This window comes from Gallus gallus, chromosome 4 (genome assembly GCF_016699485.2).
Source record: "Gallus gallus isolate bGalGal1 chromosome 4, bGalGal1.mat.broiler.GRCg7b, whole genome shotgun sequence".
NCBI classification, from domain to species: domain Eukaryota; kingdom Metazoa; phylum Chordata; class Aves; order Galliformes; family Phasianidae; genus Gallus; species Gallus gallus.
The window spans coordinates 33,893,104-33,911,922 of record NC_052535.1 but is presented as its reverse complement, the minus strand read 5'-3'; the positions used below and the strand labels follow the sequence as shown (position 1 = coordinate 33,911,922).

Here is an 18,819-nt window from a genome sequence, read left to right as displayed (position 1 = left end):
ACATGACAAAGTTTGATGAGTTCTTTGTTAACTTCAGGTCTATTTTTTTTTTTTAAGTTTGCTTAACTTCTCTTGGGTACGACTGCTTCGTATGCGAGAACACTAGAAATAACATGTTCAGCTTGGGTGAAAGGAAGAAGGAAGGGAAATAAACCACATAATGTATCATTCACTCTCTCAAGACAGTGAAGGTGTGACACAGGAAGGTGCTGAAAGGATCCCTGCCAGGTTCTGCTTTGATGTGTTAACTTTATATTCTGAATGTTAGAATGAATTACGTCTTAGCTTCGCAGCATATGCACAAGTGATTGCTGTGACCTGCTTGTGCAGGAGTCTATTTCAGCAGCAGCAAGCTGTTGAGGCAAAGAAGGGCAGGCAAGACAGTGCAGGCACCAGGGTTTGTGCTGCAGCTCTGCCTGTGTGCATTAGCAGCTTGATAAATTCTACACAATTCTGTGAGTCTTCATCACCAGGAACCAAATCACAACCACTGTCAAGAAGAGGGACTTAGTTTTTAAAACTGAAGTTTGTAATTATACAGTCACAGAACTTTAGTGAAGGTATTTAGAGACATATTTAGAGGCATTTAGCCCTGCAAAGAAGGACCTGGGGGTCCTGGTGGATGAAAAGCTTAACATGAGCCAGCAGTGTGCTCTTGCAGCTCGGAAAGCAAATGGTATCCTGGGCTCCATCAGAAGAGGGATGGCCAGCAGGGACAGGGAGGTGGTTGTCCCTCTCTACTCTGCCCCCATGAAGCCCCATCTGGAGTACTGCATCCAGGTCTGGGGCCCCCAGTACAAGAAAGACAGGGAGCTGTTGGAGAAGGTCCAGAGGAGGGCCACAAAGATGATTAGAGGGTTGGAGCACCTCCCCTACAAAGACAGGCTGAGGGAGCTGGGCTTGCTCTGTCTGAAGAAAAGAAGGCTGCAGGGTGCCCTTACTGCAGCCTTCCAGTACCTAAAGAGAGGCTATAAACAGCGGGGGAGTCAACTCTCTGAAAGGATCGATAACAGCAGGACAAGGGGAAATGGTTTTAAGTTGAAGGAGGGAAGATTTACGTTTGGTACCAGGGGGAAGTTCTTTACTATGAGAGTGGTGAGGCACTGGAACGGGCTGCCCGGAGAGGTTGTGGATGCTCCATCCCTGGAGGAGTTCAAGGCCAGGTTGGATGTGGCCCTGGGCAGCCTGCTCTAGTATTAGATATGGAGGTTGGTGGCCCTGCCTGTGGCGGGGGGGTTGGAGATTCATGATCCTTAAGGTCCCTTCCAACCCAGGCCATTCTGTGATTCTGTAATAATACCACCAGATTGCATATTTTGTTTCCATACTTTGCATGACTTCTGTGTGAAACTAGAGCCTCTTCCAGTTGCTGCCTCAGTGACACCACACAGGCTATTAGTCTCCTGTATCCATTTTTGGATACTAATGCTGGAAAAAAAAAAATGAGCAGGAAAGGACTGATTTACCAGAAAGTTGTAAGTGAATGACATCTAGCTTGTGATTGCAATGTTCTCATTGCACATTTTATATTTATTTATTTTATTCAAGAGAAAGTATGTGATCATGGAGGCTTGGATGTTCCACTCTCTTTCACTGAACAGAGATATCTGTTTCCTCAAAGAACATTAAGTATTATCAAATGCAGATTTCCTGCTGCCTCACTGCCAATCCATGCAAATTTTGTCAGACTTAACCTTTCAGTAAGAGAACCAAGCTTTACTTTCAGAGACAAGAGACAGTGCTTGATTTAGAATCACAGTCGGATGAAAACCTGAGTGGCAAAAAGCAAAGTTTCTGTCATTATAAAAAGGCCTTGTTACTTACCTGCTTTATCTTAAAAGGCACCACGCTAACATTTGTGAGGACAAAACCTCTGTATCAGGATTATCATAGAATCATAGAATCACAGAATGGCCTGGGTTGAAAAGGACCACAGTGACCATCGAGTTTCAACCCCCCTGCTACGTGCAGGGTCACCAACCACCAGAGCAGGCTGCCCAGAGCCACATCCAGCCTGGCCTTGAATGCCTCCAGGGATGGGGCATCCACAGCCTCCTTGGGCAACCTGTTCCAGTGTGTCACCACCCTCTGTGTGAAAAACTTCCTAATATCTAACCTAAACCTCCCCTGTCTCAGTTTAAAACCATTCTCCCTTGTCCTACCACTATCCACCCTCATAAACAGCTGTTCCCCCTCCTGTTTATATGCACCCTTCAAGTACTGGAAGGCCACAATGAGGTCTCCCTGGATTATGCTGCAGTTTGGAGCAAATCTCATTGAAGGTTTTGGTTTTGGCTTTGGCTTTGTGTGATTAGAAGCATGTCACCCATTACTTTTGGTTATTATCCATGCCTTCAGTGTACATAAATTTGTTTTCTACAATATAAACTGTCCATGTAAATGGACAAATGTAAAGTGTTCTCCAGTGACTCAGAAGGTAATCTGAAAAAACAAAAGCAAAGCCAACCTGAACTCCACAAAGAAAATAGAACCCCAACTTTCTAAGTGCTGGCTTATGCAAGAATACACTCATCACCTCATTCCACCTTGGACTTCATCTATGTTTAATTCTGCATACCAAAATGCCTTGAGAAGAACACTGCAGCATTACTTTATTGTAGGTGCATTTCTTTTTTCCATGTAAAGACTTCAGTCTCCAATTTCTTTGTCTTGAGCATACCAATGCCCACTAGCCTGCAGATGAGACACAGGTGGAACTTCAGCTGCTTGGCTTCGGCTCCACAAACCTTTTCCTCTTGTGTTTCTTTATCTTTTCTCTTGACAGATGAGTGACTCATTACACTGGAGTTCTGAGTCCACAGATAGACATATTGGCTGAAGCGTATGCCGAATGTGGTCTAGTAGATGAGGATTCATTAGTCTGTTGGTTTTTATCCTTGCATGATGCAGTGTTTCCCCCCCTCCAGATATGTTGCCTTACATATTGGTTTATTTAGATGCTCACTAGAGGTTTCTTTGGTTTACCTTCTTGAACATTCAGTTGCCAGCAGTGGGTGTAAGCTCCAGGGTTGACAGCTAGTCCTGTTTGCAAATGTAGACTGCTCCCTGAGGCACAATTCCTTTGTTAGTGATGTTTCCAAGCTATACGGAATTACACAACAGTCATGAGAGTAAATACTGTCTTATGTCATTTTTAATCCTTTTTCTAATTAGAATTTGTCATTTTATATGTTTTCAGAAGTCGGCTCATTGCTTTTACCTGTGCACTGAGCTTCCTCTGAGCAGGTTTTGCATGTTTCATAGGATGCAATAAGACCACTGAATAGAAAACAACTGGATTTTCAACTGCACTGTAGTACCTCCATGCAAGAAGACATGAGCATAGTAAGCAATGCTTTTGATGACAAATGGATCATTCCTATCTTTCCAAATTAGCAAAAATGCAACCTATTGAGTAGAGATAACCTTTTATTTTAAGACTTCCTGGATGAAAGGGAAAGGAAGGGAAAAGAAAGGGAGAAGGGGAAGGGGAAGGGGAAGGGAAAGGAAGGGAATGGAGGAGAAGGGGAAGAAAAGGGAAAGGAAGGGAAAGGAAAAGGAAAGCGGAGTTAAACTGCCTTTTGGAATATTCTGTTTGTTTTGGTTTATCAAAAGGGAATAAATTGATTTACCTTGAGGTTTACACTCCTCAGCAGTAAAGCTACCTAAATTTTAGGAGGAAACATATGTACCTGGTACATACCGGATAGTATTATGAAGCATGTTTTCTTGTGCTATCAGCATTTTCCACTGAAGCATCAAATGTTACCCACCATCACATGGAGCACAGAAGATTCTTGAGTGAGTAAATGATCTGCAGTGACCATCTCTGTAATCCTGGGAGATGAAACAACCATCAGCATCTGTGTAACTGCATCGGCGTACCCAGCTATAACCTCCCCAGATTCCTCTAAAGTAAGAGATATTAGCAACAAAATGAGTAAGATTTCTGTGGGTTTTAGCAATAGGTCAGTAACATAATGCATGCAGGTTTTGACCACAATCTTGGCTGAGAACTTGTTGAAAGTTCCTGCTTAAACCGCAGAGCTTCAGAAGTAAACACAGGACATCCCTTTCCAAGGGCACAAACTGCAGTGGATTACATGCAGCTCTAAACATAAACAAATGTAATTCCACTGAAATTAGAAAGCGGGCACAGCTTAGTACAAGGGTTAAATTTGATTCCTAGACTGGGGTCTAAGATTCTCAAAAATCATTAAGTTACATTTCTTCTGTGACATTACCAGCTTGGTAGTACACAGCCTTGCTCATAGTGAACAGCAAGGAGAACACGAATAATCTTGGTGAGGTTTTTTTCCCAGTAAAATTCACATACTGTCAAGTTGTATTTTTTCTGCGTGTTCATCTCAGGAATAATTTGGCCAAACAGCTTCACATTTGCAGCACTGCTTGTGCATCAGTGCCCGTCCAGCATTAGCAGGGCCTGACAGCAGGCTTGTATTTCAGGGTTCATGAGCCTCTGTTGAGGCTTGTCACTTGAGTTAAGGCAGTTTAAAATTGGCATGGGTATCCTTACAGCATGACTGAAGTTGGAGCACACGGAGCAGCAGGTTTTGCTTTGAAACTCAATCCTTAAACAAATGCCTATGCTGAGCTTTAATTATTGAGCTCTTAGTTCTCCTCCCTGATACTCTGTCCTGCCACCAAGAGACCAGACTGGTTTTCCTTGAGAACTTTCCATGGCATGTTTATGCCCGTGATATTTTATTTCTTAAGGCTGAGAAACAATAGCATTGCTGCGGTACAGTCTCTGTTTTTTCTTTCAGTAGCCTGAGCTTTTTTTATTATTATTTTCAATATCAACTTTTTTTTTTTCACTTCAGTTTCATTTCATGCAGCTGCTGAGAATGACATTTCTCTCCATAAAGTGTGTTCAGAGGAAATGCGCACAGACTGATGTCAGACTATGAGTTGTGAGGCTGGGAGTTGGGCAGGTCTCCTGAGAGCTGTGTCAGCACTGATGCCTTGTACACAGAGGTGTGGGCTGCAACTCCCCTTTGTCTGCCTGATGGCAAGTTCTCCAGGGACAGCATCTGTTTCACACCAAAAAGAGAACTCCATGCCATAGCTGTCTTCACCACAGCCATGCTGACCCAGATTCACTTTTATGCTAGTGAAAATCCATTTATTTCAAAGCGATATTTGTTTTGCTTATATCCCTATCTTTAAGAAACAGGTCAAACTTGTCAGCCATGTGATTCAGTTTACTCATCTGTAAAATTGACATGTTTTTTCCTTGGCTCAGGAGTGTGGGTGGAGGGGTTTTGTAATGTATGTGAACAAAACAACAACAACAAAAAAATAGCTTGTGCTAAGAGTGATTGTTTCTGAAATGCTAGCTATTAGATCTATTCTGGTTTGAATAAAACATTGGCAAGCCACAAGGCTTTTTTTCCCTGCCTAATACATTCTTATGGGCATTCCAGCTTTGATCCCTCCCACGGAGTTACAGCTTTACAGGAACATGCCTCAGTCTAGCTTACAGGACTACCACGTTGCTTATATAAGTGCCAACAAAGCTGGGCACGTATTCTGTTTCTGCTTATTGTGCTGGACTATGACGGTAGGTAGCACTGGTACCACAAAGATGTTATTCAGTGGAATTTCATCACTTGTGCCAGCATAAACTTTTTTCCTCCTTATCTTTTGTATCTCTTAGTGATGTTACAGTATCGGTAACTTTGTTTGGCACAGGCAAATCCTGCCTCTGTAGATAGCACCTGCGAGATTAGCTCGTTTAACGCTGATTTAGACTTAACGCTGGAGCCAGGATGACATCATGCCTGTATCGTTATGGAAACAATTAGACCAGTGCTAAGATTTGCCAATAGAGCTGACGTCTTGGTTATAACACCTACCATACTTCTTGCTGTATGAAACATGCTGGCCTGTATGAAAAATTCCTCTTCCCTTTTTTTTTCCCCAGTTCACACAGTACCACCTGCCCTTTCGGCTTCTAAAATTGGTTTATTGACATAACCCACGAAAACAAAACGCTGCTGCGCATAAGGATGTAATTTATGCTTTTGTCCAGTTACTGACAAAGGCTTTACGTCAGCATATTAAAACAAATTATGTTTATCAGCACATTTTTTGAGCAAGCAGATCTCCGTGGCGTTTTTTTCTGTCACGATGCCAATTATTAGAAAGAACGACCCCAGTGCTCCCTTGAACCTCCTACGGTAGATTTTTAGATTCTTAAATTGAAAACCAATTTCTGGTAAATACGGATTTATCAGAAAGCAGCTGACATAGCATAACATTTTCTCCCCTTGTCATTAAGCACGTGGATTTAATTTTTAGGCTGTAAGTTCATAAACCCATGTTCTACATATGTTGCATGCATTTTGATATTCATAAATGGATGCTTGTTTCATTTGGTTTTTAAGCAGCACCTTTGTCTACTCCTACGTAAGTCCCTAATCTTTCTGGTAAAATGAACAATACCATTGAAATATTAATTTCTTGACTTCTGCTCCAAGTGTGTAAAACCCAGAGGAAATGGGAGTTGGGTAAGTTTTTAATTAAAGCATATTCAGGGTGATAAAGATGTTGAATCATGGTGCATCTTCATAGAATTATACCGGGTATGCAGGTATCCTACAGTTACAGCATTCCGGCAGAACACGAAGGAACTGCACCAGTGAGACATGCAGCAAGAGGTCCTGCAGTAGGCAGGTGCTGAACTGCTTGCTTTAGGGCTGTGTTTCAGCATCTTTTCTTCTCAGAGAACCAACAATGCCTGAAGCCACTGACTTTCCCAAGCAGTTCAAAGAACTTTTTCAAAGTTGGAGCAAGTCATCCAGTGAAAGAGGAATGAATTGACATTTGGCTGTTTGTACTTTTCCAAATGCACAACGTGACATCAGATGTAAAAATGACCACTTTTTCCTGGAGGCAGAGCAGCAGTACCTTTGGGCTCCAACTTGGGGAAGTCTGGCCACAGACACGAGTCTGCAGCAGCTGGGATTGAGAGAAGCACAAGAGAAACCCTGCCTGTCTGAGCAAACTGGGACAGAGTGAGGCAAAAATGCCTGTTGTTTCTTACCTGTGGACTTAACTTTTGGACTAACATGCATTAAATGCATCCACTAAATCAGGCAAAGCTGCTTTTAAGACAGTGATGGAAAAATTATGTCTCGGTGCTCATTTATGGTTCAAGTAGCGTTTTATATATTTATTATCATTATACACAACCTTGACAATCTATATTGCCATTCAAAAATAAATTGAGTATTGTCAATTTGCACATGATCTGTCACTAATCAGGATCCCATTTACATACATAGTAAACATTTTGCATACTTAACACTGCCTTTAATTCTAACATCCCCATCTCTCCCCCCCATCCTGTGGAAATATGTTCAGAATATGTAAACAAACTTTTCCCACTATGCAACATTCAGTAACTAACTCTTTCAACTAACTTAACTGGACCGTGTAAGCACTTTATCAGGGTGGCCGGTGGGCATAGCTATTAATTGCATTTTATTTAAATTACTCCTCATGTATCACATTGCAGTGATTCCTACTTTTCACTGTCTCATGTGTTTTCCTCTCATAAGGAAGACAGAAAATGGGGTTTAACAACTCTCATGTAAGTCACATGAGCAAATTCCTGCTGTAGCGCCAACAGTCCTGTTCAGTTGTGTTCACTTGTTACTTACATGGATAGTAGGTGGTTGATGTCCTCATGTTCAACTGCGGTGAACTAAGAATGCATGCAGGAGTCAGCTAGCACACAATTTCTAGTGTGTTAAGAATTTTTATTTCCACTCCAAATACTGTAATGGAGTTGAAATGAAAATTTACAAGGCTGTCAACTGCTTTTGTTAAGCAATGCAGTTTCTCCTACCTCTGTTTTCTGGTGCTTCAAAGGCTAGAGAATAATGAGAAAAGTAGTGAAATAATATTCTTTCGTCCAGTTTCAAGAAAACTTGTAGATAGCAGCAGGTAATGTAAGCGTGCTTAGCTCTTCTAAATAGTGTATTGATTCATACCTCAAGTTTGGTCATCTAGAGTTCAGTTCAGGTGGGCTTCAGTATCGGCCCACAGAAGTATTACTGTGTAGTAACGCAACAATCAAAGCCCTGTTTTGGACGATGAGGGTCATGCTGAAACTTCTCTGCAGGAACTGCACTGAGCTTCTCTTCCTGTAACAAGGAAGGTACTCCAAACCAGCAAACGCAGCATATCTCTAACATGGTTTTGTGTTTTTGAGAACTGGTGTCAGGTAATCAGAATGAATGGACAACCAGAGTACTAAGAAGAATGAAGACTTCTTTTTTTTCAAGTTGTTAACTTCTTAGTAATACCTATGTCAAGAAAGACCTAGGAAAAAACTCTCAATTTCTTAGCCTGTTCCCTAAGAATTACGCTTAAACTTAATCCTCACAGGGAAAAAAAAAACAAAACATTTTAATACGGAATATTTGAGAAGACTTATTGACAGGAAGAAGCAAGCTGGAATGGGAGTTCAACATACTGAGATGTTTCAAAAAACGAAATAATTTCAAATTCTGCAGATATGAAGGCAACTGACAGTTTGGATGCTTACATTAACAGCTTTCACTTTTAAGCAGAACAAACAGAAACCTTCATACTATGCCCTGAAAGCAAGGTCAGCAACAGTACCCTCTGAAGGCCACCAGGCACTGTATTGTGTCAGGGTAGACCTGTTCACCTCGGAAGGAACAGGTCAGTAACAGCAGCTGCCCCCCAGCGATGCCTCCTGCCAGCCTGTGAAGCCCCAGCTCAAACACGCATTACACGTTTCACCCAAAGGGCTCGTAGGATTTCAGATCCAACTGCATACTGATGTTCTACAAGCATATTCCAAAGGCAACATTTAAACAGTAGGAGGAGAGCACTACCAAATGCAAGGAAGGGAGAGGATTCTTCATTCAAATTCAGACATCCATAGTCAAATCAGTAACTAAGCAAGCAAGGCAGGTGTACCACATTAGAACTCCTTTGTCAGATTAAAAAAAAAAGATATAAAAGCTTAAGTGATGGTTAAAAAAAACCTGTGTTACACGTGTAAATGAATTGCCAGCAAAAGTCAGAAGTAAAAACTGTGATAAAAGGTGTGAAAACAAAGCCATGAAGCAGTTTTAAAATAGCTAGTAGCAAGTTTGCTTACTAAAGCAGTATTAAAGCCATTTGTTAAGCAAGGACATTAGTGCTCAAGCAGGGATAGAACTGGTGCTTGCTAAAGAGAAGAGGAAAGGTCTTACTAGTAAAATACAAGGAAATAGTTCTGCTCTTTTGTAACTGAATTTTTATGTAAAGTTGTAGACTCATTTTCCACTCAAACAAACAAACAAAAAAATCAACTGCCATTTGCAGTGTTGCTCTTTTTTTGTTTGTTTGTTTGGTATGAGATGCAGGGAACATTTTCAAACATTAGATATACGTTTTCTCCTCAAAAGATTAATAAGTATGGAAAAAGATGTGTGCAACAAACAGCTGTTCTAAGATGCAAAGTAGCATGCTACTGTCAGTCACCACAGTTATTTGTGTTACACTGGAAGATATTCATTCTGGAGCTGCCAGGGTGGCCACAAGGTAACTCACTTGAGTCCAGTGTGCAAAACTTCTTGTTCAAGTTGTGCATGGTTCAAGTCGTTGAGAACCCTATGTCTGTGTCCTGGTAAAGTTTTTCTCTTCGTAACAGAAAGCAGATTACAGATTAACAAGTCATACGTTAACAGGCTAATTTTACCTCCACTGTAGTAAGAACAAGTTTGCCCTTACAAACGGGATTTGTAACACATACTTTGTGACCAGCAACCTGTTGCTACCTGCTCAGTGCAGGCGGTGGTCCACAGGGATCTAGAGACAGAGCAGATGCACACCAAAAACGTCACTATTTTTGTAAGAAAACCTTACTAAGACTCTCTTTACTATGCCTGCTTTTAAGCTTTACACACTAAGCAGCTGTGTAAGAATTATTCTGTCCTTCATGCTTAAAGAAGGCTTCCACAACTTGTAATACCATATTGAACATTTAACCATCAAAAGCATAATAAAGATTTTTTTCTTATATATAACATTTCCATCTCCAGTTATTGGAGAGCTCACACTGGAGATTCCCACTGTCTAAGCTCTTCACCTGCCAGGTATCAGCAAGTCTACTTGACAAAACAATGTTCAGATGAGTTTTAGGAAGCCAGTACTTAAGAATGCTAGTCATTATTGTGGTGAAGCTATTAAGGTATTCATAATATTAAAGCCTACAGGACCAAAGCTTGCCCAGTCACGTACTGACTTACACTGGGGACAACTGACACTGAAGTACAGTCACCACTCTGGTGCCAAAATGTGTGAATTATAGCAGAGGAAATCAAGACTGCGATTGCAGAGCAGCTACAGTTCAACACCACTCGATTTTTGTTCAAAGGCTTCAAATATGTAAACAAAAGGTGCCAGACCACACACAGCTATTAGGGGAGCCGTTTACATATCAGTCACTTGCATCACTCACGAAGGTACAACTCTAGCGCCCGAGTTAGTTCAGTAGCTGTATATGATGCCTCCTTTTTCTGTGAAGATGGTGCCGAGTATAGCTCACCTCTATCAGCCATAGACTGAGTCAGAGACCACAGCAGGAACAGTGGTGGAATATTAGGACATAGCTGAAAATAAAATGGCTGCCAGAACTGCAAGCAAGAGCGTGACCTTTGCTTTTTTACAGCAGCAGCAAGCTTACGTGGGATGCCCTACAGCTACATCCATTTCTGCAATAGAGTTCAAGTCACTGAAGTGTTACACTGCAACTCATCCCAGTCAGTTATGCTAAATCAGGTAATAAACCATTTTCCTTAAAGTAGACCATTTCTATTCTGGTAATAGAGTTGTTTAAAGCAAAAGAAAAGTGGCTTGTTTTCACAAGTACCACAGTACCACCATGACTGGCTTGAAGCATTCAGTATGTATGAATGTACACTGGATCTTGACGATGTCCAAGACAGATCAAAGGAACTAGTGACTCAGCTGTATAATACATAATAGACACTTCCATTAGATCAAGTAAATGAGCAAGGATAACTGATAAGCTATGCAAATTCATCAAGTAGATTTTTATCTTTAGAGTAGTAATATCCAGTTTGCGTACTCTTTTGTTTAGATCCTTGATCAAAAGGATTACATGCCAGGTACCATGGCTTAAATAAGCGCTTAGTATTTGTTTCAAGTTTGCAACAGACAGCATTTAAGCTACTTCAACGTTAGGCCAATATCCAGCTCACACAGCACAATTTCTGCTGTTTCTCATCCCCAGTATGATATGCAATCAAGATGTAGATTTCATTCAAAACAAACTAAATGGAAACTGTAACATGTGCAGCAAGACATTTTCAAGGGAAGGCTACGCAAGTCCTTGTATATTCTACCACTTGATACTATTATCATTAGCATCATCCTATAAGCACAGTCCATTATGTACAGCAATGTGCAATGAGACCATTCACCTAATTTCAGCAAATGGCAGAGCCATTATGCTGGTATTTTCTAACTAAGATTGTTAGTGGTATGGGAACCTAAAAAAAAAAATGTTTATGCTTGTATTAGTTTATATGAAAGAGACCATACAATTTTCATGGTACATCAACAAGATGGACTAGTATGCCAACTAACCTCTATTTTAATATTTAAATTATAACAATACAATAACTAGAAAAGGTCAGTGCTTCAAGTGACAAGTGTTGCCACTTCAATTCCAATATTTTTCCAAAATAAAGATGCAATTAGATCTACACTTGAGCATCAGTAGTGCAATACAGTATCCTTTCCTGAATAAAGGAGCTGAGGTTTATCCACAATAAAAGCTTTAAATAAGGTAGATTGTTGCCATTTATATATCAATTCTGTATGTTTTGATATAAAATATATTGGGAAAGCTTAAACTGACTTATACAATCTACATTTGGCTAAAGCTCCACATAAGCAGCATCAGTGGAAATGAACATCAGAGGTGTACTTAATATGAAACACTTCCAAAACTACTCAGCAACAAATGACAGAAGGTTGGCTAAGAATAACTGAACATCTGAGGTGTGTACCAAAAGAATGGACCCTGTGCACTATTTTAAGTAACAGAAATGCAAGATTTAGTCCACTTCCATTTCTCCAGATGGTTTGGTCTGCTGAGAATTGTCCTTCGCTGGATCAGGTCCTGTTTCAGTACTGCTCTGTCCATTCACTGGTCCATTATGTTCACCATTAGCTTTTGACTGCCCATCATTGGGAGGTTCTATCTTCGGTTTGGGCTTGTATATAATAGGATTACAGAAGCTATCCAACTCCTAGTCGTAACAGAAGTGAGAGAACAAGTTATTTGGTGGCACAGTAACTGCATTAAACTAGAACGTCTCGAATTTCTTTCAGGTTTGCAACGATCAACACTACCATTTCCAAGGACTAGACTTCTATCAAATCTAGAAGCTTAGAAGAGAAAAGAGTTTCTGATTTGTTAAAATCCTATGGTAATCAGTATTCTAGCAAAACTAGTGCTATAACTCCAGATGTTTTTAGAGAGAGCTATTCAAAAGCTACTGCTGTAAAGTGAAGAGCTAGGACTGAATGCTGATAAAACTGCTGCTGCCACCCCTGTATCTTAGAGCTATACCATCTGTTCGGGTACGATATTCTAGCTCAGTATAGAGGCCAGAATCTTATTCAAGAAAAACTTGCTAGACTGCAACACATATGACAATTTTTTACCTTTGATTTTGATATTATTTCTGCCACTTTGACAACGGGATCTTGAGTTAGACTTAGTTTGTTCTGTGCATTCATTTTGGTGTTCAACCAGTTCATAGCCTCACTGATGTATTTTTCAACTTTTTCCATCTCAGCAGGATCTAGGTGATCATATTTTTCATCCTAAGGAGAAAGATGTTTTTAATCAATTACCACACTCTCCTCGTTCAATTAGGAGCTTAATGGACACAACTGAGTAACATTACAACAACCATTAGAAATCAATGTTTTTAAACAAGTGTTTGGTATGAAGAATGGCTGTAGAACAAAACACAAGAAATTTTAAGGTATTTGAAGTTTTGTTCTTAAATGCACACTGCTTAAGCACAGATTAATAATGAAGTTGCAAGAGAACAAACAGACTCACCTGAGTAACTAACCCCGACATATAATCTTTTGGGTTATAGAAACAACAATTACACCAAGTTAGGGATTTCAATTGCTACAAGTCACCATAAAGAACTTGACTGTTTAATTCACATTCACAAAGAAACTTCAAGAAGAGTTTTAAAAGTTCTCAGGACCGTAAGCACAAGTCATTTCAAAGCAGCTTAGAAGTTAAATCCTAAAGGATCTTTTTTTCCTTTCACAACATATACACACACACACACACACACACACAAAAAAAACCTACAGTCAAATTCAAACACCCATAGCTCATTCCCTAAATAATATGCTTCTACCTTATTTTTGTATGCTTCTACTGCTTTCATAAGGAGCTGAATCTTCTTCCCCAGTTCATTTAAAACTTTTGGTCTCTCTTCATGTTCCATGTATCTTTCCTGAATAGGCTGTCCAAATTTCTGGAAACATAAACCAAGTGAGATACTGCAACTAATTCACTTTCCAAGAAATAAAGATCTAGACATAATACAAGCTTGGTTTACTTTAGTCAAGGAATAAGAACGGAATCATAAGCAGCATGCCTTTTCCCTCCTTCTCACACCCATTCAGGAGCTTAATCTTTGCACTTTGCTGTAGTGCAGTGCCACCACCACCAAAAAAACCCAAGAAGTTTAAATAAAGGATTAGTGCTCTGCTCTTTCTTGGCTTAGTATTTTGCAGTTATTTTCAGCAAAAAGAGCATTTGGGACAATGCACTTGGAAGAGAAACAAAACAATTTGCAGGGATGGTTTAAATTTTAAAACAGTCAGAAAAGTTATAGTTTTATCTATTGTCTGTTTCCCCCTTCTCTTGAATACTGGTATCCAGGCATGAAGGCAGTTGCCCTTATTAATGTTTCCATCAATTACACGTCCCACAAAGGGAATGTTACTTGAGAGGAAACATCTGAAACTAAAGCTGGAGACATAGCCTTGAATAACCAAATAGCCATTCATCACATAAACCAATCACAGTTTACACTTGCCCACAAGATTACTAAAATTTACAAGTACTTAAGGTGGTGTTTTTTTGTCATTACCAATCAAACAATACAGGGGAAGCTACTGTTAAAGCATTCCTTAACCTTTATCATTTGGTATTAGACCAAAACTTCGGGTTTATGACACAGCTATTGAAGACCATTGTAAACAGGGAAACCAGAGCCATCTGTTTTCAAGTGTAGTTTTGAATACTTGGGAGAACAGACAAATACTCAGAAGCCTCTTTCAGTGTGTAGCAAGAACTACAAAAATTCTCACAGTGACTGATTTACTTCTCGTCACCAGACACTGTCCACTTCAACTGACCATTTTCATATTAGAAGGACAACTGACAGTAACAGTATTCCTAGTTCTACATATTACATTCAATCATGCAACTAAATACCATCCATACACAACCTGCATGTCCATACTTTTAAGTTACTGGATTTATCAAGTTCACACGTAGGTGGGCACGTACACATCCCTCATCAGAAGATATTTACTTACACTAGCCATATAACATGCATATACACTACTCCCCTTCCCCTCTTTCTAAAGAAGAGCTTGAAGCCTTACTCTTAGCTCCTGAAGCTTATCCATGTACACTTGCTTTGGCTGGTCCTCTCCATCTTCATAAAGCCAGTTTTCTGTGTCTTCCAACATCAAGGTCAGCTTGTTTGTATCCTATGAAGCAAGTCAGAGGCACTGTTAATTAGCAAAGAACAAAATGTGTTGCCGAGTAACCACGTAATCCATGGAGTAGACTTTAAAACCGCTGCTGCTGAAGGGCTGTTTCAGCCAGTTGTTGCCTGTGTACCACACACTTCCACAGACAGCCGTTAGAAATTATTAAAGAAGTTTTCTTCCAACTCTGCTTTTGCAAAAGCCCAGTGTACAGCTTCCTCTTTTACCTGGGCTTCAGCAACACACCAGGTTCACCACACTTTTAAGTGGGGAAGGAACCATATTTTTCAATACATAAATTGCAGGTAATAGAACAGATCTATAAGCACTTATTTTTCTGCTCATTTTCTTATTCCTACCCAGCCATGCTCATGGATCTCTCTCACCATTCTGTCTACATATGGAATCCTTTCTTGACACTGAGAAACTTCTCAGACAGCACAGAATTCATTGTATTTGCAATTCAAATACCAAGCTGATGCATAGTTAACTTCGTTTCTGAAGTCAATTCATTTCACATTCTGAGACAAGTTCAACAGACTCCTGCAGCTTCCACAGATACCACTCAAAGCTCTTGTCAGAAAAATCATTTTCCAACAGCTGGAACACAGAAGTGAGTCTTACTTCTTCAGTGATGAATTTCTCAAAGACTCCACATAGTTTGTCTCTGAAGTCATACACATATTCTTCAACAGCATTCTTAGCATCATTCCTTTCTTTCTCAAGCTTGTCTTGCATCATCATTTTCCCCTAGGGTAAATGAAAGCGTAGTTAAAACTAAGAACTTCAAATATCAAACTTGAGCATTACTCTTCCCAAACCGTACCACAAAAAGGACAAATACTTATTTAATTTTCACCTCTGTGTAACTTATCCTCACCTCAGGGAGAACTGAAATGGGGAGGGGATAGGAGTGAGAATTGTTCACATTCACAAGTTGTTTGTCAGTGTAAATGGATCAGGTAGAAATTACAGTCTGACCACCACAAAAACAGAAGAGAAGTACTGACTGGTTTGGAAGTCACTAAGAGTCATTCTGCTCTACAAAACTTATTTCCCATTTTAGTCTTTGCACTGACCATCTTTCAGAGAGGACCTTAAATTGCTGTGATCTTTGCAATGGCAGATAACACCTGTAACAACGTTGTAAGGACAGGATTCTATCGAAAGCAAGTGTTCTAGAAGCAATACTTTCCAATACCTTTCCTGCTGATGAAGCACATTAAAGGCAAAAACCTGATCTATCCAGGCACATAGCCTTAGTAGAGCACAAAACAGTCTGCAAATGCTAATCCTGACCCATTCAGGTGAGTCAGTAACAATTAGCATTCCTATAACAGACTGTGCAGCCTTTACTGGAAATCCTAGGAATTTCTTGCATAAGAAAGGCATTGATTGTTAAAGGTAAGGTCAGTCTTAATAGATTACATTCAGATCTGGGTAATGAGGCACTACTAGTAAAATTGATTACACCAAGAAAAAGACACCAACAAGAAGTAGGCAAAAATCCAAGTTCTTACTGAAGACAAAGCCTCAAGAAATTCTAAGGTAATGTTTATGGTTGTGCACACAAAGTAATCATTTATTGATGTTAATTTGAATCATCACCTCTTTGTGCTTCTTACCTCATTTTCTATATAACAGTTGATAAGATCTTGTCCCAGTTGCCTATAGAGGCTTGCCTGGATAGGTAGGTCAATACTCTTAACTTTTGTTTTAGCCCTTGGCAGGGTTGGATGATCTTGCTTGTCTCCAGAAGAAGCCTGTAAGATTTGCAGTTGTAAGGAACTTCAAAGAATTAAAATATTGCTACAGTTACGCACAAATCAGACAAAAATTATTAAGCGCTACAAATTAACCGTATGCAAATGAAACACCAATTATACATCTGCTATTCAGAATTACCATTACTTCTGAACCAAACTGGTAGAATTTCATCTCTTCAAACAACGCGAAGAGCTGTTCAGAGAACTTAAGAAAAACCTAAAGGCACTGCATATTCTTCTCCAAGATTCTCAAGCTTCCCTAAATTTCACCTTCACTTCAAAACTATGTTAAATCAAGGAAACTTACTGCAAAAGCCTTAGCTTAGTATGTTGAAAAGGGAAGTGCTAAGGCAGAATTTCTAACTTAACCAATGCAGCACAGCTTTACTCTTCTAAATAGAGTCCCTACGAATCACAACTAAGGAGATTAATGAAATGAATTTGAGAATACGAGGCAGAAAAAAAATTCTAAGGGAAGCGATATGGCATTTCCTTATCAATATTGAGTACAAACCTTTGTTTCAATTCCTGTATTTTCGGCTTCCTCGTCTGCTTGGCTCTGCTGTTCAGCCTGACTTTTCTGAACACCTTCATCTTGATCAACCTGCATTTTATCCTAGAGAAAGAGTTGCATAACAGAATGCACAGGTTTGTGGTATGATTTAGGACTGATGTCTATCGAAATACATCACAGACCACATGTGCTCAATTCAGTCTCAACAAGTTTTTGATTTAGTTCATCAAGCATTACTTAATACTATTTAAACAATAATACCACTTCTATTTGTATCTTTCTCAACTTAAATAGAGATTCTATTTGGCCTGTCCCTCTTCAAATAATTATGACGTTGCTATCCACAGAATACAATAAGCCCAGGGAATACTCCATTTTAACTTCAAAAATAAATACATACAAAATATATGCAAATAAAATTCTAGAAGCACAACACCAACACAGGCAGTAACTACAGACCCTGTATGGAACAGCCAGAACATTGAACACATAACATTTCCCCCAACCCTTAAACTTTATTATCTAAAGCAGAAGTGATTTGATAATTCTAATTGTTGTCTGCACCTGCCTCATAGGACCATGGAAATTCATTTCTGTAGTAGCCTCTTACAGCACAAGACCAACTGTATTTATTGGTCGCTCCACGTTTCACCTGAATTTATCAGTAAATAGTTTACTATACCTTATTCTAATTTGAGAGTCTTAAAACACAACACTGTATTTATGAGAGCCGATCGCTTGATTTAGTTCAAGTTATCTGATTTCCTGTTGTCACTGCAAAAACTTTAAAAAACATGCTAATAAATGAAAATTTCAAATTTTCAGAATGACTATTTGGAAATATTTGGAAATCCAAATAGTGAGGAGATGGTGAGAAGTATTTAAATGTAACCAAAGTAGTCTTTGACTTCTCACAAGGAATTAAACTCATGGATTCATAAACCACATATGCCTATAGAACACTTTACTGTTAGTTCGGGGAAATACTAGAAATATTTGAAAGGGTTCAAACTAGCACAGGTGCATGTGTTGCAGGTTAGCTGCATTCATTTGGCCAAGTTTTAGTGATAAAGTAGGAAGTGAGAATGCTTAATGTTGGTTAAAGTAGCCTATTTATTTCAGAACAGAACATCATCCTTGTTTACTGTTCTTACTGTTCGCACAGGAAAGGCAATAACCAGAAGGAACTACCTTGCCTACACAAAAAGCCGGGGGTGAGGGGGTATGGGAAATACACATATACACTACAAACCTCATCCTCAGAGTCGAGGGTATCATCCTCAATAATGAAAGGTAATTGCTGACAAGCACCATTGTAAAACAGAAGATGTATTAGGATAAATGGAAGTAATACAAACCGACAAAGCCTGAGGATGGAAGCGGTTACCCTTGTACTGAACACAGTGCACTTACTAACATTAATAACATCAACATGCAGTATGCTGATAACACAAAATGCCAGCTATGTCACTTGCATAGAAGTGAAATGCCTGAAAATGTCAGATGCAAAGCACTCATCCACCAGGAACTGCCAGAGACCACTGCCGGTGCACCATTCCCAGTCACAAAAGCACTCCCTGCCACACAGTCCTCAGACCTACGGTGACAGTTTAAGAGCTGTACCTTGCAGCTCTCAGCTATCTACCTCTAGTGTAGAAGACAACAGCAAGGAAAACAATCCTCCTTACACTAGGATGGGAGAAC

General features: G+C 39.7%; 1 protein-coding gene and 1 long non-coding RNA gene across 2 annotated transcripts in view; one reads left to right on the top strand and one right to left on the bottom strand.

Annotated features, from left to right (window-relative positions):
* The first annotated feature begins 2,141 nt into the window (after positions 1-2,141).
* Positions 2,142-8,490, top strand: LOC121110745. Its single transcript, XR_005859668.2, has 2 exons — positions 2,142-3,345; positions 3,742-8,490. It is a non-coding gene; the product is annotated as an uncharacterized LOC121110745 (long non-coding RNA).
* Positions 7,171-18,819, bottom strand: part of HSPA4L (heat shock protein family A (Hsp70) member 4 like) — a 27,056-nt gene continuing 15,407 nt past the window's right edge. The window contains exons 13-19 of the mRNA NM_001012576.2: positions 17,116-17,217; positions 16,461-16,598; positions 15,460-15,585; positions 14,728-14,835; positions 13,467-13,586; positions 12,745-12,906; positions 7,171-12,326 (exon numbers count right to left, since the gene is read on the bottom strand). Coding sequence (NP_001012594.2) covers positions 12,132-12,326; positions 12,745-12,906; positions 13,467-13,586; positions 14,728-14,835; positions 15,460-15,585; positions 16,461-16,598; positions 17,116-17,217 — 951 coding nt within the window. The 3' untranslated portion in view covers positions 7,171-12,131. The remainder of the gene's footprint in view (positions 12,327-12,744; positions 12,907-13,466; positions 13,587-14,727; positions 14,836-15,459; positions 15,586-16,460; positions 16,599-17,115; positions 17,218-18,819) is intronic.